Source organism: Mustela putorius, unplaced genomic scaffold, assembly GCF_011764305.1.
Source record: "Mustela putorius furo isolate JIRA1106 unplaced genomic scaffold, ASM1176430v1.1 tig00000129_pilon_pilon_pilon, whole genome shotgun sequence".
Taxonomy (NCBI): Eukaryota; Metazoa; Chordata; class Mammalia; order Carnivora; family Mustelidae; genus Mustela; species Mustela putorius.
This window is the reverse complement of record NW_025421290.1, coordinates 36,167,954-36,191,792: the sequence shown is the minus strand read 5'-3', so window position 1 is coordinate 36,191,792 and position 23,839 is coordinate 36,167,954. Positions and strand designations below refer to the sequence as shown.

Genomic DNA, 23,839 nt, shown 5'->3' with positions numbered 1-23,839 from the left:
GGGTTGTGAAGAGCAGTTATGCAGGGTAAAGGTCAGCGTTCCTTGAAGTCGGAGGAGAAAAGGAACATACATGCGCCTTGTACTTGCCAGGCTGGCTACCACGGTCCTTTGTCCTCTCATACATCAGTCCTCACAACTTCTATCTCACAACAAAAAAACCGATGGGAAGTCTGCATGGAGATGCGCCCTAGGCATAAGAGAACCCCCATGGTGCACCACAGATCAGACTTTGTAAGAAAGCGGGGAAGCCATGAGGAGACTGGGTAGGTCATGGACAGGGTGGGGGTGCGGGAGCAAGAATGGGCGGAGCCAGGACTTCAACTCAGGCAGGATTCTGAACTCGAAAATCCTACCCTTGCGAGATCGTCATATCTTCCCATCAAAAACTACTTATCTCAATATAATGTTCTTTCTTACAAAAGCTGTTTGTTTTTCAAAAAAAAATTCAAGCACTACAAAAAGTTATGAAATGAGAAGTCCCTTCCTGATTGTGACACCCATCAGCTCACAGAGGTAACCTTTCCAAACCGCGGCTCAGAGGGTCAGAACGGAGGATCCCAATACAAGAAGGGGATACGTATTCATGATTTCTCAAGAAAAATCCAACAGAAGGACATGGACACTCGAAGCCCCAGATACTTCTCGGAGAAATCCGAAGAAGACTGTAAAAATAGTATAATCCTAGCTTCTAAGGCTTTTCGATAAAAGCACCTCACGCAGGCCACACAATGCAGTTTCCACAGCGTCTCTCCAGCCCTGTCATTCACTCCCTCTGAGCCTGGGGACGTTACCCAGGGGATAATGTGATAAATCCAGGGTGAAGGGCCTTAGCTTTGGGGACAGGGCTCTCTCCAATTTCCCATCACATCACAGACATCTTCTGTCCACTCTTATGGTCATAATTTCATATGAAAATGCATACCTTCTACTTTATAACAGGAGTCAGTCAGTTGAGTATTAGTAAAAGACGTATTTCTGTGTTTTTAAATTTAACTTTGATCCTTTTGAAAAAGATTTATTTGAGAGAGAGAGAGAAAAGGAATGAGTCGGGGGATGGACAGAGGGAGAAAGAATCCTCAAGCAGACTCTCTGCTGAGCGTGGAGCCCAATGTGGGGCTTGATCTCGTGACTTGAGCTGAAATCAAGAGACAGATACTAAACTGACAGAGCCACAAAGGTGCCCCTAAATTTAACTTAAAAATCAATGTTTGGGGGGGGTGCCTGGGTGGCTCAGTAGTTAAGCATCTGCCTTCAGCTCAGATCATGATCCTGGGGTCCTGGGATTGAGCCCCACATTGGGTTCCCTACTCAGCGGGAAGCCTGCTCCTCCCTCTCCCACTCCCCCTGCTTATGTTCCCTCTCTCGCTGTCTCTCGCTGTCAAATAATTCAATAAAATCTTTAAAAAAAGAAAAAAAAATCAATGTTTGTAGGTAGGGGTGCCCGGGTTGCTCAGTTGGTTAAGTGTCTGCCTTCGGCTCAGGTCTTGATCTCTGGGGTCCTGGGATCGAGCCCCATATTGGGCTTCCTGCTTGGCAGGGAGTCTGCTTCTCTCTCTCTCCCCACCATCACTCGTTCTCTCTCTCAAATGAATAAAATCTTAAAAAAAAAAAAAATCAGCATTTGTAGAGAGAACCCCCCCCACAATAAATAGCATTCCTTATTTATTCTAGCATAAGAAAACATTCTTCATTCAAAATGTGGAAAATATAGAAAGCAAATTAAAAGCTGGACCTAAGGGGTGTCTGGGTGGTTCAGTCATTAAGTGGATGCCTTTGGCTCAGGTCATGATCCCAGCGTCCTGGGATCAAGCTCTGCATCGAGCTCCCTGCTCAGCGGGGAGCCTGCTCTCCCTCTCCAGCTCCCCTGTGCTGTGTTCCTTCTCTCTCTATCATAAATAAATAAAATCTTAAAAAAAAAAAAAAAAGAGCTGGCCCTCAGTATGCTTTCAGTACAGTGGTATCTTGGGGCAGCTGGGTGGCTCAGTTGGTTAAGTGTCTGCCTTTAGCTCAGGTCATGATTCAAGGATCCTGGGATCGAGCCTCACACTGGTCTACCTGCTCAGCAGGGAGCTTGCTTCTCCCTCTCCTGCTTCCCCTGCTTGTGCTCGCTCTCTCTCTCTCTAATAAATTAAAAAAAAAAAAAAAAAAAAAGGCAGGGCGGCGCCGGGTTGGCTCAGTGGGTTAAAGCCTCTGCCTTCAGCTCAGGTCATGATCCCGAGGTCCTGGGGTCGAGCCCCACATCAGGCTCTCTGCTCAGCAGGGAGCCTGCTTCCTCCTCTCTCTCTCTCTGCCTGCCTCTCAGCTTACTTGTGATCTCTGTCAAATAAATAAATAAAATCTTAAAAAAAAAAAAAGAACAGTGGTATTTTTGAGAAAAGGTTTAACTGAAAGCTCCATATGGAAACAATTTAGGATTGAATTTCAGCTGGGAGGAACCCATTAACCATTTATCCCCTGACCTCAGATATAGGATTTATTAATTTAAAACAACACAGGACTTACTAAGATCACAAAGTGAAAGCCATTTATGAACTCTGACTTTAGAATATTTTTTTCATTGATGTAAAAAAGAAAATGAATAGAAAAACTCACAGTAGCCTAAAGGGATCTAGAGTCCACGATTTCCTCTGATCCCATAACAAATATTTCAGATAAATAGGTTTTATTTACATAAAACTGTAACTTTTATGCCATTATGTGGGTCACCCGGTTTGAGCAGGAATAAGGGACCGTTCCAAGTATCGCCATCTATTAGCAAAACATCTACACTTGACCACCGGATCCCAGGGTGAGATGGGTTCTTAGGGGAAAAATCGTGTAAATCATAGAGTGGAGTCTGGTCCCTGAATGAGAGAATATTCTAGGATAGCTGCGCCCTGGAGCTGATCGATAACCCTGCCTTTCTCATTTTTAAAAATAAATTCATTGTGACACAATTCACATGCCATTAAAGTCACCTTCTTAGTATATTCACAGAGGTGTACAATTTTCATCAGTATCTAATCTTAAAGTATTATCACCTTAAAAAAAGGAACCCCATACTCACATCCTTCTCCCTGTCTTCCCCAAGCCCTGACAACCACCAGTCTATTTTCTGACCCTATAGATTTGCCTATTCTGGACATTTCATAATGTGGTCTTTTGTGCTTGGCTTCTTTTACTTAGCATGATGTGTTCAAGGTTCACCCATGTTGTAGGGCTCCCACTTCATGCTTTTGTATGTGGTTATCCAGCTGTCTGGTACGGTTCATTGAAGACACTATTCTTTCCCTACTAATGAGTCCAGGCTCTCCTGTGGCAAATCAAGTGGCCACAGATGTCCAAGTGTATTCATGGCCTCTCAGTCCTCTTCCAGCACTGGCCTCACGTCTGTCTTCACGCTAGAACCCCACTGCCTTGACTACAGCCGCCTGGCAGTAAGTTTCATACCCGGGAGGTCTGAGCCCTCCAACTTAGAGTCTCTCTCTCCATACTGTTTTGGCTACCCGGGGCCCCATAACGGTCCCATATAAACCTTTCTTTTCTTTTCTTTTTTTTTTTTTTTTTTGAAGGAAAGACAAACTTTTGAACATCTAAATAGAAGAGAATGGAAGAAACACTGAAAGGCACAATCCAAATAAAAGAAAAAGAAGATACAGCAGCAATAATAAACGGAATCCAATTTTCCAAGGGTCAGGATGTGATGAAGAACATACTCGTACTTGCGAAAGTTTTGTTTGACAGAAATAAGGACGAAAAGTCAGTCTTCAGAGGCCCAGAAATAAAAATGCCAATTAAACTGCTACAACGAACCCTTAACATGTATTCTTACTCTTCAAGATTAGTAACTCTCCAATGAATCAGTGGGTACTTCTAGCAACCGCAGCTGACCCGTGAACAACTGTGTGTGGGTCCACTTATATGTGGATTTTTTCAATAAATACAGTACTATAAATGTCTTTTCCTTACAATCTTCTTTTTTTTTTTTTTTTAAAGATTTTATTTATTTATTTGACAGAGAGAGATCACAGCAGGTAGAGAGGCAGGCAGAGAGAGAGAGAGGAGGAAGCAGGCTCCCTGCTGAGCAGAGAGCCCGATGCGGGACTCGATCCCAGGACCCTGAGATCATGACCTGAGCCGAAGGCAGCGGCTTAACCCACTGAGCCACCCAGGCGCCCCTCCTTACAATCTTCTTAATAACATTTTCTTTTCTCTATCTTACTTTATTGTATGACTACAGTATATAATACATGTAACTTACAAAATATGTGTTCAGTGCCTATCTGTGATAACAGTAAGGCTTCCAGCTGACTATACCTAAGTTCTGGGGGAGGCAAAAGTTACATGTAGATTTTACTTTGGGATGGGGCAGCGTGCTAGCTCCCCTATACCATACCCCTCATGTTGTTTAGGTCAAAATAATTTTATGCAGATATCGCACTCTAGAATTCTATAAACTCCCAGAAAGCAATACTTATTTAAAGTCTTAAATGTGAAATAATAGCACGTTAAGAGACTATCACAATATAAGAATTAAGAGACCATAATTAAATTCAATAATTATGAGCCCTTCCTACATGCCTGGCTGTGGTATATCCTGGAGATATAGAACAAGCAAAAGAGATGTAGTCTCTGCCCTCAAGATTTATACAGTGGAGAAGACTGCCATCAAATAATTCCAGATGGGAAGGATTTACTAAGGGAGAATCTTAAGAGTCCAAGGAAATGGCAAGCAAGAGGACTGGGGAACACGCTTGAGCCAGTTTCCTTTAAGTGGAGATGGGAAGAATCTGTAGGAGTCCGCCAGCCAAGGAGAGAGAGGACTCAAGAGAGAAAATTCTAGAGAGACAGAACAACATGTAAGAAGGCATATAGTAGAAACAGCTCGAGTACAAAGAGAGTGAGACGGTTGTAGAGGCCATCATAAAGGACAGCGTGGAACGAGACAAAGCCATCAATTCCCCACAGCCCTGATCACACAGGGTCTAGTAGGCAATGCTAATGGTTTTGCTTTTTTGTGTGTGTGGGGTGGTGGTGGTAATTAGCAATATTTTAAGCAGCATCGCATACTCCCTCCTCTATTTTATCGATTAATACCTCAGGTGCTCAAAGAACTTCAGGATCAACAGATGATCAATTTCATCTGATATCCAGGCCTCTGTAGCATAGATGTATTTACATCAAGGTGAGAGTGTCTACTTACAGTGTCAAGTATTTCTTTGGTATGAGCTGCGGACAGGCAAAACCTGGCTCTGGACTCAATAATTGGAGTAGCAGGAAATCCCACCACAACTACGCCGATATTCCGCTTCAGCATCTCCCGTCCAAAGGCGCTGCGAGGGGAAAACAGGGTAAAGAAACCAGGAAGAGTAATAAACACAACACAAAGGTCTTGTGGTCCTGAATGATTTAAACTCTTAGATGATACAGACCCTGGAGACTTCTATTAGGAATCTCTTCTAACTTCTTCTTCTTTTTAAAGACTTTATTTATTTATTTGACAGACAGAGATCACAAGTAGGCAGAGAGGCAGGCAGAGAGGAGGAAGCAGGCTCTCTGCGGAGCAGAGAGCCCGACGCGGGGCTCGATCCCAGAACCCCGGGACCATGATCCAAGCCAAAGGCAGAGGCTTTAAACCACTGAGCCACCCACGTACCCCTCTACTAACTTCTTTTAAGTTAAAATTGCCTCGGGGTGCCTGGGTGGCTCAGAGGGTTAAGCCTCTGCCTTCGGCTCAGGTCATGATCTCAAGGTCCTGGGATCGAGCCCCGCATTGAGCTCTGTGCTTAATGGGGAGCCTGCTTACCACCCCCTCTCTGCCTACTTGTGATCTCTCTCAATCAAATAAACAAATAAAATCTTAAAAAAAAAAAAATTGCGGGGCACTTGGGTGGCTCAGTGGGTTAAGCCTCTGCCTTCAGCCAAGGTCATGATCCCAGGGTCCTGGGATCGAGCCCCGCGTCGGGCTCTCTGTTCGGCAGGGAGTCTGCTTCCCCTCCTCTCTCTCTACCTGCCTCTCTGCCTACTTGTGATCTCTGTCTGTCAAATAAATAAATAAAATCTTTTAATTAAAAAAAAAAAATTGCCAGACTTAGGGGCACCTGGGTAACTTAGTCGGTTAGGCAGCTGAGTCTTGATTTTGGCTCAGGTCATGACTTCGGGGTCCTGGGATTGAGCCCCACACTGGAGCACTGCATCAGGCTTTGTGCTCAGCAGGGAGCCTGTCCCCCTCTCCCTCTGCTCCTCTCCACTGCTGGCTCGTGCACTCAGACTCACACACACACACACACACACACACACACACACACACCTTCTTTCTCAAATGGATAAATAAATCTTAAAAAAAAAAAAAAATTGTCAGACTTCTTCAATTCAATCCTAAAGTGGTCTTATCCCAAATGGTCTCCTTCACGAAGGTGAAGAATATAGTTCTCAGAGACCTATTTTTTTTTTTTTTTTTTTTTTTTTATTTTAAAGATTTTTATTTATTTATTTGACAGAGAGAGATCACAAGTAGGCAGAGAGGCAGGCAGAGAGAGAGAGAGAGAGAGAGAGGAGGAAGCAGGCTCCTGCTGAGCAGAGAGCCCGATGCGGGACTCGATCCCAGGACCCGGAGATCATGACCTGAGCTGAAGGCAGCGGCTTAACCCACTGAGCCACCCAGGCGCCCCTCAGAGACCTATTTTTGACAGGGCTTGCCTAAACTAATTTGCTGTTACAACCTTAAAGTGTTCTAACACATAAGAGTGATTCAGAGGCTTCAAAATGAACATGAGTTTAAAATCTTGTCCTTGAAATGTTAAGTTTGGCAGTTTAAGTAATTCTTTTTTTAAAAATTTTAAATATTTTATTTATTTATTTGACACAGAGAGAGTGAACAAGCAGAGGGAGGTGCAGGCAGAGGGAGAGGGAGAAGCAGGCTTCCAGCTGAGCAGGGAGCCTGCTTCTACCTCTGCCTGCTGCTCCCCCTGGTAGTGCTCTCCGACAAATAAATAAATAACATCTTAAAAAAAAAAAAAAAAGATTAAGGGTGGAGAGGAGGATCTGCTGTAACACTGATTTCTTTCTGCTGGCAGAATGGCCAACTAGCATTAGCCCCCTAAGTTTATTTATTTCAGTGATTTCTATATCCAACACAGGACTTGAACTCACCACCCCGAGATCAAGAGTCAGATGCTCCTCTGACTGAGCCAACCAGGTGTCCCAAAGACCAGGTATTTTTTTGACTGACTTGAATGTTAAGCTGTCTTTGGAATTTAGGGTTTCCTTTGGTTTTGTGAGGCAATCTCATCCCCAGGCTTCAGCTGACTGCCCAGACTCCACAAATCTTGTTTCACTCCCCACCCCAGACCAAACTGGTGACATGGGACCTTACTCCATATACATATCTTGTCTAAACGACACAATTCTAACTTCATGTACATTTTATTTGCTAATTATGTTGTTTCTTGACCATTCCCTTAGGCTGTTTTTTTTTGTTTGTTTGTCTGTTTTTTAAGTTTATGTAAGTAATCTCTATTCAATGTGGGCTTGAACTTAACCCTGAGATGGAGAGATCAATGTTCCTCCAACTGAGCCAGCCAGGTACCCCTTCCCTTAGCATTTTAAAGCATTTGTTTGAGAATAAGACTCCCCCCCATTATAATTACCTGAGTAACTAATTACATAAATGCCAGCCATTCCCCTCTCTAGTACTTCCTCTGACCCCGACCACACTGGACCCTCCCAAATGGTCTCACCCTCTGTAAATCTTAATTATAATGCACATAGTAGCTTCCCTTGTAGAGCAAGTTAGACCCAGTTCTCTCTAAAGAAACAGTTCTAGAGTAAGTCCTCCAGATCAGACAACTCTTTGTTTACTTACGATAACTCCATTTAAAGGAGAGAAAACCCTACACACACCTCTGCTTTGGTTCATACTCTCCATTGCCTCTGAAGACCAAATGCGCATATGCCTTCCTGTTGAAAACTGAACTCCTTTTCCCTCAGTGGCCACCTTTTCCCAACTGCCCTCTTATCATCTTTGGAATCCCCCTACTTCTAGGCTCTCCACTTTTGTCTCCCCTCCTAGAGATCCACTTCGATGAATATTTACTGAGTGCCCTCTAACTGCCAGGGACTCTGGTGGGCCCTGGGGATTCAAAGATGAATAAAAATATTTGCTCCTTTAATGAATTCCACTAAACCTGAGAAACGATCCTCATCCAATTTTATAGTAAGATCCAGTCAAAACTCACAAATCTGAAAAGATGCGTGTTTTTTTTTTTCACTGAGCCTATAGTAAGCAGATAACTCCTTTCTTCTACATTTCTGATGCAGTTTTGCATACATTTGATTTGCAAGTAATTTTATTTGCTCACTTCCTATTACTTTTCAAATGTCTTCTGGTTTGGTTACACCCGGAGCTCTCAAATACACTGGAAGCTATTCCAGGGCAAGGCTTTCTGTTATACATGAGTTGCACACACGGAAGAAACTGGTGTAGGCTGCACCTTGGATAGCCACGCAACCACACGCCCTGACCCCGCAGCCCCACTCAGCCCTGGAGCACTGCGCTTCGGCTCCACCCACCTTCTTGCTATTCCTCAATCGGGTAAGCATGTTCCTGTGTTCTGGCCTCTGCAGAGACCTTCTTTCTCCCAGCGGCTAACTCCGCTCCTTCAAGCTTACATGTCATTTTCCCCTCCCCGCTCTCTTGCTCCCCCCACCTCCCCGTTTCATACCGTCATCTGCCTGCCCGCGGGACACTCTCAATCCCCCATATCCTGCTCTACTTTTCCCTATAACATGTAATGTCGTCTAATAAATTATGTCACTTATTTACTACATTTGTCTGACTCCTGCCCCATTAGAATATAAGCTCCCCAAGGGCAGGGATTTTTATATTTGTGTTCTGTCCACTGATCTATCCCAATCTCCTAGAAGAAAGCATTAAACTCAATATGTTTAATGAAAGACTAACAAGCTAACACGTCTTACAAATTAGAATCTACTAACCCGGAATCCACTAATTTGGAATTTCTAGCAAATCTTGACGGTTAACATAGTGAGGCCCAGATGATATTTCCCAACAAAATACACAAGCCTGAGTCTAATATCACAGGAGCCCTAAGTCTAATGAGGCCAGTCTATAGCCTGCAACAAAACATACCCAATTTTGGCCGGCATATAGAGCATCAAAGGCACAACTGGAGAGTCTTCATTCCCATAGATGATGAAGCCCATCTCTTTCAGCCGTCTCCTGAAATACCTCGTGTTTTCAGCTAACTGCTGGATACACTCTTTGCCTGGAAAATCATGAAGAAGAAAACACAAAGTAATACTAAGAAAAAAGGAGTGGAAAAAAGACAGCAATCTATCTCCATTTTATCAATCAGTCATGTATTCGGTTCTTCATTTCTAACACAAAATATTTTCACGTAACAAACTGTATGGAATATAAACAAATCTTGCTTTGTGGTTTGTCACAGTAGGTGTTCCCGGCAGATTTTGTAATAACATACGAAATGAAGTTCAACGATTAGCACTGTCTTGGCACGTTAGCATCCTTACACATTGTCACTCCACCGCCCCTTCACAGTCGTGCTCTTCATTTCATAGATTCGAGGACTCTCACAAAGGTGGTGACTGGTCTGCAGTCACACGGTGATATGAGACTAGAATCTAGGTCTCTCATCTTCAAGATTCCTTCCAATGAACCGCGCTGCAAATAATTTTACACATACGACCAGATATACAGCCATAAGAGCCCTAAATTTTCCTCTAAAGAGTTTTATTTTAGGGGCATGTGGGTGGCTCAGTCAGTTAAGCGGCTGCTTTCAGTTCAGGTCATGATCCCAGGGTCCTGGGATCGAGCCCCGAAATTGGGCTCCTTGCTCAGCGGGAAGCTTGCTTTTCTCTCTGCCGCTGCCTGCCACTCCCCCTGCTTGTGCTTGTTCTCTCTCCTTCTCTGTGTCAAATAAATAAATAAAAGCTTAAAAAAAAAAAACTTCAATGTGGGTGGTATTTTAAAAAAGTTTGATTTTATGTCACCATCTTCCTAAAACTTCTATCAGACAACAGTAGTGTATCCATAATAACATAAAATCATATTTTTAATCTTAGTTTATTCATCTTCCCTAAAATACAAATGGTTCAAACAAACATTTCTTAAACTCCTAACTAACTAAATATTTGGACTGGGTTTTGACATTATGGTAGATCAATCTATGAAAAGACATCCAAAGAATCGTTCTGCTCTGAAGAGAAAGCCTAAATTTGAAACATCAGCTTGCAAAGGGCCAAGAACTGTTTTAGGGTCTTCTCGACCACAAACACTCACAAACAAGGAAAGGTCGCAGTTATTTTCTCACGTATATTAGAGAGCCAACAAATTCACATTTTACAAAATACAAACGTCATAAAATTCAAAAGATAAGTTAATCAGTTGGTCAGAAATACAGGTGGCTACCAAACATCCTTAGAATACCAAATTATCCATCCATTCACTGACGAAAAGCTACCCTAGATAAGTCTGCTACGAATAACCCAAAGTTGATACTTTGTGCAAATAAATTCAAGTTGACTTCAACTGGCTCACTGTGAGCTCTGAGGAATGCCACTTCAGTTGCGAGCCCAGTCTCACAACAGTAAAGCAGGCATTAAAGTGCGTTACATTTCCTTACGCTGAGAACTGGTGAGCCCTGTGCCCAAGTTTCCCCCCAGAAATACCTACACATGCTCACTCTATGTTTAGGAAAAAAGAGACTTCTACTTCTGGCCAGGATAGAGTACCCAGAACCAGATTTTACCTTTCTGCTATCAACAACAGAAAACTGGACAAAGCACACAAAACAAAATGTATACAAAATGTTTTTCAAACACTGGGCCATGGGCAGCACGGGACTGTGCTGTTGGAGAAAAGGAAAACAAAACATGAGCCTCTGGATTGCTCCCTGACTGGCTGGAGGCAGGTCCAGGCTGCTGCCCAGGGAGAGGAATCTAGTCTGGTCCGGTGAGGACACCTGAGATCGGCGTTGGGGATGCTAAGGTGGCTAGGATTTCTCAGGCAGGATACAAGAGAGGAAAGAGGAGCAGAGAGAGGTGTGGGGTCTGCAGCAGGGTCCCCCGAGCCTTTGGCAGAGTGCCATCTGGTCCGCATGAGAAGAAACCACCAGGGGCTGGGGAAAGAAGCACCAGAATCAACAGTTCCCAGGCTTATATGGAGCTGGCGACAGTTTGTATTTTCACCTCCCCAAATGGGAACACCTCAGATCATACTAGTCGTGGAACGAAATTAGCTCTAGACTAAAAGTTGCTATGGATCTCTCCTGACACCTTAAAAGCAAGTCTGGAAAAGATCCAACTGATTCGAAGAACACAGTCCAATACTACCGAAAGGAATGCAACAAGGTGCAGCCCCCAATAATGTGAAATTTACATCTGGCAGACAATAAAAAATTCCACGCATTCAAAGAAACAAGAAAATATGACCCATCAACCAGGAGATAAGTCCATCAACAGAAACAGACCAGAAATAACAGAGGATCGGCAGACAAGGATATACAAAATGCTATCGTAAATGCCCTCCATATATTCAGAATGGTGGAGGAAGCGTGATAAAGGGAGAAAGGAAATATATAAAAAGGAACACACAAGTGATACATGCAACAATGCTGATGAATCTAAAAAGCATTGTTACACGAAATAAGCGACACAGATTACACACTGTGCATTCATTTATAGGAAATCCTAAAAAAGACATAATTATAGATCCAGAAAACAGAGTAATGATTGCCAGGGAATGGAGAGAGGACTGCCAAGACAGGGGTAGCAGGGAACTTTTGGGGGGCGGGTATGACAAAAATATTCTATCGCTTGATTGTGGTATGGTTACCTGACTATATACAATTGTCAAAACTCATGGAATTATACACTTAAAATTGGTGAACTGTACTGTATATAAATGATATCTCATTAAAGATGGTTTTTATTTTTATTTTATTTTTTTAAAGATTTTGTTTATTTATTTGACAGAGAGAGATTACAAGTAGGTAGAGAGAGAGAGGAGGAAGCAGGCTCCCTGCTGAGCAGAGAGCCCGATGCGGGACTCCATCCCAGGACCCTGAGATCATGACCTGAGCCGAAGGCAGCGGCCCAACCCACTGAGCCACCCAGGCGCCCTAAAGATGGTTTTTAAAAAAATTTAGTGATACACCTGCATATTAGTATATATTATTTTTGCTGCACCCACTTTATTATTTTGCAACTTGCTACTTTTTTCTCATCACAAACCAACTATTTAAAGATTTTTTTTCTCATTCCAAGAATATAAGAAAAATATCAAGGAAAAAAAGAAATCTTAAGGATGTAGACCATAACTTCTCCTCCCTCCCCTTTTAAAAAAGATTTTATTTATTTATTTGAGAGAGAAAGCAGGCAAAGGCAGAGGGAACAGCAGAGGGAGAGGGAGAAGCAGGCTCCCCAATGAGTAGGGAGCACAACGAGGGGCTTGATCCCAGGACTCCAGGATCATGACCGGAGCCAAAGGTAGAAGCTTAACTGACTGAGCCACCCTGGTGCCCCAGACCTTAACTTTTCCAATTACTGTATCATTCTAAGCAAGTTTTCTTTCTTTCTTTTAAAGATTTTATCTATTTATTTGACAGACAGAGATCACAAGCAGGCAGAGGGAGATGGAGAAGCAGGCTCCCTGCTGAGCAGAGAGGCCGACTTGGGACTTGAGCCCAGGACCCTGGGATCATGACCCAAGCTGAAGGCAGAGGCCTCAACCCACTGAGTCACCCAGGTGTCCTAAGCAAGTTTTCTTTAATGAAAGCAACTGAACATCTGTCTCACTATTCATCACCACCTGCTCCCCGACAAGAGTCTCAGAAGAAAACACACCTAAAACGACACTCACATACCACAACCTGAACATACTGGGAACAGGCATTTAAAATCTCCAACTTATACATCCCCATTATTGTTGAACAGTTTTCCTTTGTAAAGATATACCACCATTTTTCTGTTTGTTTATCCACTCACATGTTAATGGACATCAGAGACTAAAGACCTTCATCTTGGCAGCTATAAAGTTAGATTAAAAAGAATTCTCTCCGAAACATATATTTAAACATCCTAGTCACACTGGAATTGAAATAAAATTTAAAAATAAAATGAAAATAATAAAAAAAGAATTAACACCTCAATTTCATTTGATCCTAACTGCTTTTAGATGGGTAGAGTAAAAGAATGTACTGTTTATACTTTACACATAAAGAAACAGGCCCAAGGATGTTAAATTATTTCTCTAAGGCCTCTCTTTCTGGAGGCAGATCAAGATATTCTGATTCTGTCAGTGCTTTTTCTTCTACACCACACCAAGCAATCAGGTATTTTTCAAACTTTAAAGTGTTTAGCCCTTTATTGGGTAGGAGTATCTGAGTCTTATTTTTAAAACAGCACCGACTGGCAAATGAATGGGGTTGGGATGAATGAGCCTAAGGAGACCCAGGGTAAGTATGAGACAAGTGAAAAGCAGTTATTCTAATAAACTCGGCCTAACCAGCAAACGGCAATCACTGCTGGTGAGTACAGACAGGAATGAAGACTGGAAGCGTCAAAGAAAGAAGTCAGCTCAATCCGAAATGGCAGTCACAGTGAATCACACGCGTTAAGTGGTCTATTTAACCTACAAAGTCATAGCCTGAACCTTGAAACTGCCAATATTTGACTGTGACCTAAAAATGACAATTTCTTGTGGTTCAACCTAAAAATTTTAAAGATGGTAACAGGAAAAACAGACAAATAATTGTACACAATTCAGTAAGCTCTGGCACTTATACATACTAGGAAGTAGTTACATAGTTATTCTTAAGGTGATGCTGAATTACAAAGACAACACAATTACCCATTTTTAATTAAATATCATCTAAAATACTAGTTAAGAGGCACCTGGGTGGCTCAGTTGGCTAAGCTTCTGTCTTCAGCTCAGATTCTGAACCCAAGGTCCTAGAATCCAGCCCCATGCTGGCTCCCTGCTCAGCAGGGAGTCTGCTTCTCCCTCTGCCCACCCCACATTCTCCCTTGTGTGTGCCATCTCTGTCTGAAATAAATAAAATCCTTAAAAAAAGTAAAATAAAATACTAGTTAATACTAATGCCAAGAAGTGTAATCGCTACTTAAGTCCACTCTGCTAGCTCATTTCTAAGGAGTTTTCTTACCACAGAGTTGCAGCAAGTTGTAATGGGCTGGAAGAATGGTCTAATCGCAATTTCTTCTTTCTTTCTTTCTTTTTTCTAAAGTAATCTCTACACCACCAACATGGGGCTCAAACTGATGACCCGAAGATCAAGAGTCACATGTTTTACCACGTAAGCCAGACAGATGCCCCTCCAATAGGGATTTAAAACATGTGAAGTGTAAAAAGATTTAGCTTTACTGAAAAAAAAAAAAAAAATCTAACTCTTAAAATGTCTTTATCCTTTTTGAGAACACAGATGGTGAAAGAAGAGGTCAGCATTCTTCTCTACTTTTCAAACATAAATCTTAACTTTTTTTTTTAATAAAATTTTTAATTTATTTATTTGACAGAGAGGTCACAAGTAGGCAGAGAGGCAGGCAGAGAGAGGGGGAAGCAGGCTCCTCACCAAGCAGAGAGGCTGACACGGGGCTTGATCCCAGGACCCTGAGATCATGACCTGAGCTAAAGGCAGAGGCTTAGCCCACTGAGCCACCCAGGTGCCCCAATTTTAGCAGACTTAACAAAATCCGCACACAACTACTGTATATGCACAGTTTTAACTCTTGGTGAACAATATAAATTGGTCATTTTCTCAAATCTGAGCACTTTTCTTTTAATTGACAATACTGAATTTGATGAAATAGTTCATCATTTATATGGTTCATATAAATGATCTTTATATAGTTCATCATTTCATTCAATGAAACAAACATGTTTTATTGAGACTTTTATGGATGTACATATTTGTTTAGAAGTAAGGATCAGTTTAATGCAGATTCAACATTCAGTTGTTTTCCTTTAGGCTCCTGAAAACCCCAGAGACTTCAGAATATTTTTTTATTACTGTTGGTTATCAAATCTAAATGTTCAGTTGCCAGCACACTTCCTCTTTCTTGGAAGAAGTAAATTATTTTTAGAACTCTGATTTCCTGATTAAGTAGAGTCAGGAATCCCAGCAATTCTCCCCATTAAAGGATATGCTTGCACATGTAAGGAATGTTCTGTTTACCTAGGGTTTATTTAGTTCAGGAATATCTTAAGTCTTGGGACAAGTCCGGCCTTCCCTGAACTGTGTGCATCTGCTCCCTCTGCTCAGCTTTACCCAGTTTAAAATCAAAGTCAAACCCTCCACTTTCCAAAAGAACCCATCCTTCTCTTCTAATTTATCAAAAGCATTAGTCCTAAGAAATTAATATTTTGCCAACATTACCATATTTCATGGTCAGGTTTTCAGATTTGAGTCTTTCTTAGAAAACACAGTCTCAAGAGACTCTGTTTTTCTATGAATTGATAATATTACGCTCACCCAGAGATGTTTAAGCTTTTTTAATCCCAAATTCACCTCTCTGGCAAACCCTTGCTCCTACTGCATTCCTACAGTAGCATCATTTTTAACTTGTTCTCTGCTGAGTATTTCTGTGCCCTATCACACGCTGCTAATTCCAATTATAATGCCCCATAGCTCTCCTAAAGGCATTCGTCCAGTAGGCAGTGAGGACCAGACTTGTTAGCAATACTTTGTGCTAGCCTTTCCTTAGTTTTTCCCTCTTACAAAATATGTAGAAGAAAAACCCAATACTAAAATATCTAGGGAAAATGACTTTGTGAGAATGAAAGCAAATGCACAGGTGGAAAATAAATATTTGTATGGTTAGTATTGTCTGATTTGTGCCTTCATTCATATGATTTTTTAAAAAGAGAAAGGAAGGGCCAGCCCCTTTAGGCTTTCATTTCCTGCCTCTAGGCAAGGGCTTTAACTCCGTAAGTACTGTTTTCATAACACTTCCCCTGTCTTAGAAATTCCTGGAACACCCAGCACCAAAAATTTCAATATTTTTCCAGGTTTGTCTTAAATAACAAAGGCTGGCAGGAGAATGCCTGAGACCACCCCATAATATCTAGATAATTCTGTGGTGTCTGTTTTAAGTAAAAGGGGGATTTTTTTTTTAAGCGTGATTATTATATAGTAGTTGAATATTTTTAAGATATAAATTGAGTTATCAGAAATTTAATCTCATTCTAGTTTTTTTAACTTCCTTTGATTTTCCAAGTATTTAAATGCTTATTTTTACTTAAAGTATTAACATTCCTACAATAACATGCACAAATCTTAGGCATACAGTTCAGTGAATACTGAATACACCTGTCTAACCACCAATCAGATCATGAGATTAGAACGTTTCATGTTTCCCAGAAGGCTATCTTGTGCCTCTTTCCAGTCTCCATTCCTCCTTGCTAAAGATAATTTCGACACTATTTTGACTTCTATCACTGTATATTAGTTTCGCCTATTCTTGAACTTCATATAAATGGGAACATCCATGCAATACATATTATCACTCTTTTGAATCTGGTATATATTATTCATCATTATGTCTTCTGAGATTTATGAGCACATTTGGGTGGAAAAATATGGTTCATTTGCATTGCTACCTAGTATCAATAAATATTGTTAGAATATATTACTAGTTATTCATTCTGCTAATGGATATTTTTAGTCATTTCCTGATTTGGGCTGTTATTAAGAGTGGCTGTCTTGTATTATCTTACGGCACACAATTCTGTTCTGTGTTTGTACCTAGGAATGGAATTGCCAGGTCATAGAATAGACAGAAGCTTACATTCAGCATATATTGCCATTTTTACAAAGTCTCAATTCACAGTTTCACTAGTAACATCTTGAGCATTCCATAGTCTTGTCAACACTCAGTATAACCTTTCCAACACATTTTAATGTATTTAAAAACACATTTCTAGGGGAATTAGAGAGGGAAGAAACATTATTTATTCTTACTGAGATTAGGAGCTGTATCATTTTATCTAAATGTGTTTATTCACTACTTGCTTTGCCTTGCCTTGTCAATCCAGCTCAATATTTTGACAATATTTACTGCGTTCTACCCAAGAAAAAAATGTACAAAAAAAGCAGAAAGAAGACCTAAGCAAATGGAAAGGTATCTGTGCTCATGAGTCAGAGGACTTAGTATTGTTAAGATGACAGTACTTGCAGGGCGCCTGGGTGGCTTAGTGGGTTAAGACCTCTGCCTTCAGCTCAGGTCATGATCCCAGGGTCCTGGGGTCAAGCACCACATCGGGCTTTCTGCTCAGTGGGGAGCCTGCTTCCCTCCCTGCCTCTCTCTTCCTGCCTCTCCGCCTACTTATTCTCTCTCTCTCTGTGTCAAATAAATAAATAAAATCTTTTTTTTTAAATGACAGTACTTCCTAAGTTGATCTATAGATTCAACAATATCCCTTTCAAAATCCCAGCTGCTCTTTTTGTAGAAATTGGCAAGCAAATCCTAATATTCATTTAGAAATGCAAGAGATCCATAATAGTCAAACTGGAAAACAAACAAAATTAGAGGAGTCTCGTGTCCCAAAGCTGTAGTGTCAAGCTAGTGTCGTATTGGCATAAGTATAAATACATAGACCGAGAAATACACGAAGAGTATAGGGGTACCAGGATGGCTCAGTCATTTGAGTGGCTGACTCTTGATTTCAGCTCAGGTCATGGTCTTGGGATCTTGGGATCCAGCCCTGTGTTGGGCGCTGAATTCAGCGAGGAGTCTGCTTCAGGATTCTCTCTCTCCCTCTGCCCCTTCTCCTGCTTGCTCTTTTTCTCTCTCTAAAATTAATAAATCTTTAAAAAAAATACACACACACATATACACACACAACTAAGAGTCCAGAAGTAAACTTGTTAATTTCTGATTAGTTGGTATTCAACAAGACAGCCCAGTGGGGAAAGAACAGTCTCTTTTAATGAATGATTCTGAGACAACTGCATATCCACATGGAAAAAATTAAGTTGGGGGCACCTGGGTGGCTCAGTTGGTTGAGCGACTGCCTTCGGCTCAGGTCATGATCCCGGGACTCCGGGATGGAGTCCTGCATTGGGCTCCCAGTTCCATGGGGAGTCTGTTTCTCCCTCTGACCTTCTCCCCTCTCATGCTCTCTCTCACTCTCTCTCTCAAATAAATAAAACAAAATCTTTAAAAAGAAAATTAAGTTGGACCCCTGTCTCCCACCATATACAAAAATAACTAGGGGGACGCCTGGGTGGCTCAGTGGGTTAAGCCTCTGCTTTCAGCTCAGGTCATGATCTCAGGGTCTGGGATTGAGCCCCCCATCGGGCTCTCTGCTCAGCAGGGAGCCTGCTTCCCCCTCTCTCTCTGCCTGCCTCTCTGCCTACTTGTGATCTCTGTCAAATAAATAAATAAAATATTTTTTAAAAAATAAAAATAACTAGGAGCACTTGGGTGGCGTGTTAAGTGTCTGCCTTAGGCTCTGGTCATGATCCCAGAGTCCTGGGATCGAGCCCCGTATCTGGCTCTCTGCTCAGCAGGAAGCCTGCTTCTCCCTGCCCCACTTCCCCTGCTGCTTGTGTTCCCTCTTTTGCTGTGTCTGTCTCTGTCAAATAAATTTTTTTTTTAAATCTTAAAAAAAAAAACCAAAAAACCTCTAAATGGATCAAGGGCCTAAATGTAAGAGCTAAATTTACAAAATTCTTAGAAGAAAACATAGATGCAAAACGTCATGACTGTGGGATTAGTCAGGGATTTCTTTCTTTCTTTTTCTTTTTCATTTTTTTTTTTTTTAAAGACTTACTTATTTTTGAGAAGGAGAGTATGTGCATCCAGGGGAGGGCAGAGGGAGAGGGGAAGAGAGTCTTAGGCAGACTCCTCACTGAGTGCAGAGCCGCACTTGGGTCTCAATCTCATGACCCTGAGATCAGTTGGATGCTCGACCAGCTGCACCATCACGGCACCCAGGCAGTGATTTCTTAGTTACAGCACCCAAAAGAACAAGCAAGCAAGAAAAATAAATTTTCCATCAAAGCTTTTGTTCTTTGAAAGACACCTCATCCATAAAGTGAAAATACAGCCCTCAGAATGGGAGGAATTTTTTAAATCATGTCTGATAAGAAAAAACCTTTACAACTCAAACTAAACAACACAATTAAAATAACCCAAGTAAAAAATGGGCAAAGAATTCAAATAGGTATTTCTCCAAAGAAGATACACAAATGGCCAATAAGTGCAAAAAAAGAGAAGGTATTCAAAACTGTCAGACATTAGAGATATTGAAAATCCAATGAAAACCACAGGAAACCACGTTACACATACTAGCGTGGCTAAAATAAAGACAGTAACATCATTAGTGAGGATCCTAGAAATCAGAAAGCTCCCATGTTACTGGTGGAAATGTTAAGTTGCCCAACCACTTTGGAAAACTAATATTTTTATTTCCAGCTCCTCCCAAAGCAGACACCATAGAATTAGCATCTTACCCAGAATTCTCTTCCTAGGTATATTCCCAACTAAACTGAAAGACCATGTCCACATGATAGCTTGTATGTGAATATTTATAAGCAGCATTTTTCATGATAGCCAAAAAGTGAAAACAGCCCAGTGTGCATCAGCTGATGAGTGGATGAACAAATTGCGGTGTGTCCATGCCCAGACAGTGAAAAAAGAACGGAGTATAGATGCACGCTACAACATGGATGAACCTGGAGACCATCATGTTAAGTGGAAGGAAGAAGACACAATAGGCCACATATTATATTGTTCCATTTCTATGAGACGTCCACGGCAGGCAAATTCATAGAGACAAAAAGTAAGGTTAATGAGAGAGGAAATGTGGACAGACTGCTAACGTGGTTGGAGTTTCAGGGCGGGGGGTGGATTATATACCAGTGATGGTGGCACAACTTTGTGACTATACTAAACACCTCTGAATTATACACTGTAAAGGTGTGTATTTTACAGACTGCAAATTACATTTCAGTAGAAGGAGGAGAAAAACTAAAAGAGAGTAATGAGGGAGTACAATGATATAAGCTGTAATAATTTGGAACAGTCAATTAATGGAATAGAATTACAATTCCAGAAAGGTAAGGAAAGGGCCTGCTGAAGAGAGGCCCTACCTAACCATACAGTATATTACCTTTTAATACACTGTTAATTGGTTAGCTCGTACTGGGTTTTCCCATGTGTGATTTTATACTTTAAATATACCAGATTTCCCCACATGTATATCTTTCTCTAGATAGTTGGTGATTGACTCTAAGGGAGGTAAAAACGTGCCCAAGATCTATATACAGCTAATGCATCTCCCACTTAAGTTTTAAGGCTAGAGAGAAAAGAAACCTATGCTCCCTCCCTGTGAAGAAATAACTTTAGAGCCAATAGTAGTTCTCAACTAACCAAGAACTCTGCTGCCTTCCTAAGACACTTGGGAAATGTCTAGGGGCTTGTTTGGTTGTCGCAGTCTGGGCTGTGAGGAAGTGGTACTGGCATTGATCACCAAGGGGTCGGTGATTCTAAATGCTTTTCAGGACACTGGACAGCCTTGACCAAGAATTGTTAAGTCACTAGCAGTCTTACTAAGAAATACTGGCAATGGTTGACTGAAATTTTCCAAGATCCCCCTCTTTGAAAGGTGGAACAGTATTAGAAATCCTGCAATGGAGATTTGGAAGTGTTACCAGTCAGGAGAACCAGTTCCAAACTCAGATCCAGCTCCTCACCACATGAAGATCGATGCTGGAGAGACAGGTGATGATGGGAAAGGAAAGGTTACTTTATTCAGGAAGCTGGCAACCTGGGAAGATAGTAGACTAACGTCTCAAAGACCATCTTCTCCATCCAGGGCAAGGCCGAGTGTTTTGAAAGGGAAGGCACGGGAAAGGGGAGGGGGCTACATACAGGAGAAGCCGGGTCCAGCCAGTTCCTCCTGAGTGGACATGAGCCTGATGCCTGCTGGCATCCTGGCAGCTGTTTCCAAATGGAGTCAGGCCTTATCTTCTGGGAAGGTTGAGTCCTTCATGCCTCAAAGCCAGTGGTCTACAAAGCTCAAAGAAAATAAGTCAGGTCTGCTACAGGTCAAGGGACTTAGGTCAGAAAGCAAAGAATGCATAAGCCTGAAGCAATTCAGCCCTTAAGACCAGCTGAAGTGCTGTTGCGAAGGAGGATACAGGATGAACGGAAGTCTCCGGGCACCACCTCTTTCCCTAGGAGCAGATGGAAGGGGCCCAAGAATCCAGGAGCCAAGTGGCCTCAGGGGCAGGCGCTCTCAGTGACATCAACAGTTACTCAGTTCTCCTTTTTTGTTCCTGTTAACTAGGATTCCCGTGTAAGACCTACTTAATATAGAAGCCAGAGTGAATCAGTGAGCAGTGGTTAAGGACACAGTCTTAGAAACCAGAGGAACCAGTGGGGGTGCCAGGGTGGCTCTGTCAGTTAAGCCTTGGACTCTTGGTTTCAGCTCAGGTCATGATCTTGGTCAAGAAATGGAGCCCTGTGTCTGGCTCGGCGCTCAGCAGAGACTGCCTAAGTTTTTCTCCCTCTCCCTCTGCTCTTCCCCACCTCTCTAAAATAAATAAATAAATCTTTAAAGAAAGAAAAGAAAAAAGACAAAGAAAAGAAATAACTAGAAGAACCAGGGAGTTAAAATCTTGGTTCATCCAACGGATGAACCAGGTGTTGGTTTGTTTCTGCGGCCACGGAATAACTCTTGAACCTGCCGGTTTCTAAAAGGGGAAGGAGGGCAACCCTCCTAAGCCTCCTCTTCCTCTCAGAAGTTACTGATGCAGGAAAGATGCTGTGGCTTAAGTAGTGAGCATGAAAGGAATTTTGATTCTCAGCTGAGGTCTACTGGTCTCTTTTGAAAGTGTCATTGTGATTTTGCATCTGAGATCTTCTACCATGCAAATAATTGACTGTTCTCAAAACTGCTGTTATAACAATAGTTAAGGCAGATATGATTCCCTCTTCACCTCAGCTCAAAATACTTCCAGGCTGGCAAGAGATTGAGCTGTTGTCCTAACATGGGATTCAGATGTAGCACCATTAGTATAAGAGAATGCCAGTTTAGATTAATAAGAATCAATATATTCTTGCATTCACTCATGGTAAACTATAAGGTAGTATCTTATCAGGGGGTAAGGCTGGATGGTAGTCAGCATGGAAATATTTAGAGATACAGCAACTGAAACAAAAAGGAAAGGGAAGAAGCATTTATAGCACTCTGTTTGCTATACTAGGTACTTTCTGTGCCTTAAAGGGAACAGTACGAAGAGCTTTCTTAATCACCATGGGAATAGCCTTTGAAAATGTAGTTTGCATGTGATCTCGTTACCTGATATTATATAAACATTTGTTTAAGAGATCTTTAAGATATAACCTCATTGTAGATTTCAATGGCAACATATGCTTAACACAGCAACATAATCCAACCACAGCAAACTATTGGAAAAAGTAACTTTCCAAGTAGCAAAACTGAGACATTTGGCAGAACATGAAACTAAAAGGTTGGTAGTTATATTCAGTTCTTAGATATAAGGTATTAAAGAGATAGTATATGGGGGAAAAAAAGTATATGAAATACACACAATAATGTGTTTAATAGTATAAATTAGAACAAGGTGATGGGTAATATTTTTCCATATTTTATCCTGCCTTATGACCCTTACCTCACAGTTAATACTAAAAACTAATTGAAACCATTCTTGGGGCTACCTGGTCTGTTTGGCGGACCCTCAATTAAGAAAACCCTTATCTGCTCTGAGATTATGACCTTTAAGAAGGGGGGAGTTCGGGGTGCCTGGGTGGCTCAGTGGGTTAAGCTGCTGCCTTCGGCTCAGGTCATGATCTCAGGGTCCTGGGATCGAGTCCCGCATCGGGCTCTCTGCTCAGCAGGGAGCCTGCTTCCTCCTCTCTCTCTCTCTGCCTGCCTCTCTGCCTACTTGTGATCTCTCTCTGTCAAATAAATAAATAAAATCTTTAAAAAAAAAAAAAAAGAAGAAGGGGGGAGTTCTTCAGGAGAAGTCTTTTCAAGAAGGAAAGAGGTTCTTCAATTTCAAATTCTTCCAGCCCATTATAATTGATTGGAAAGTATAAGTCTGAAGAGTAGCAGTAATTTTATTTTATTTTTCCCAGGAAAACAGATTATGTCAGCATATCCAGGAAATCTAAGAAGATTAGGAGCTATCTAATGGAGTATGATATGAGTTAGGGGACCAACTCTGGTTGAACATCATTTCTATTTGTGTCCTTTATTTTGAAAGATTTCAGTTAACACTGGAAATGTTATTTTTGAAATTGCAGACTCAAACACATTTTTTTGATTATGTTATAAGTTATACAAAAGCTCATCAGCTAAATTGACAATTATATTGCTATTTAAGCAGGTGATGAGTACATGCTATATTCTTTGAAGCATATGTTCTGAGTAGTTAGCCCTAATGCCATTTAAGACAAAAATGTCTGCTGCCTTTTATATACCCTTACTTTGTACATAGGTCTTATCCCGTTTTTTTTTTTTTTTTTTTAACCAGTCCTGAGACTTTAGAAAATTTGTAGCTCACAGAATACTATCTGTTCTGATTGATACCTGTTTGGGAGGGCATATGAAATTTTATTTGAGTAATGATCCAGTAGTTCCTTCAAACATTCACATTTACATGGCTGAATGAGAATCCTGGGGAATCTGGATTAAGACATAAAAAAGTGTACCTTTTGGAGAACATCTGGAATGCAGTTGGTTCAACTTCACAATCTACTTGGCAGTGGTTAATATATATAGCTCCAAATCTAATCCTTTTTCGTAAAAGTGATATAAAATTATCAATAT

The 23,839-nt window shown here is 41.4% G+C and overlaps 1 protein-coding gene across 1 annotated transcript in view; it reads right to left on the bottom strand.

Moving 5' to 3' along the window:
* The window catches only part of SPTLC2 (serine palmitoyltransferase long chain base subunit 2), a 110,376-nt gene that overhangs the window by 5,303 nt on the left and 81,234 nt on the right, over positions 1-23,839 (bottom strand). The window contains exons 10-11 of the mRNA XM_004739164.3: positions 9,131-9,266; positions 5,183-5,312 (exon numbers count right to left, since the gene is read on the bottom strand). Coding sequence (XP_004739221.1) covers positions 5,183-5,312; positions 9,131-9,266 — 266 coding nt within the window. The remainder of the gene's footprint in view (positions 1-5,182; positions 5,313-9,130; positions 9,267-23,839) is intronic.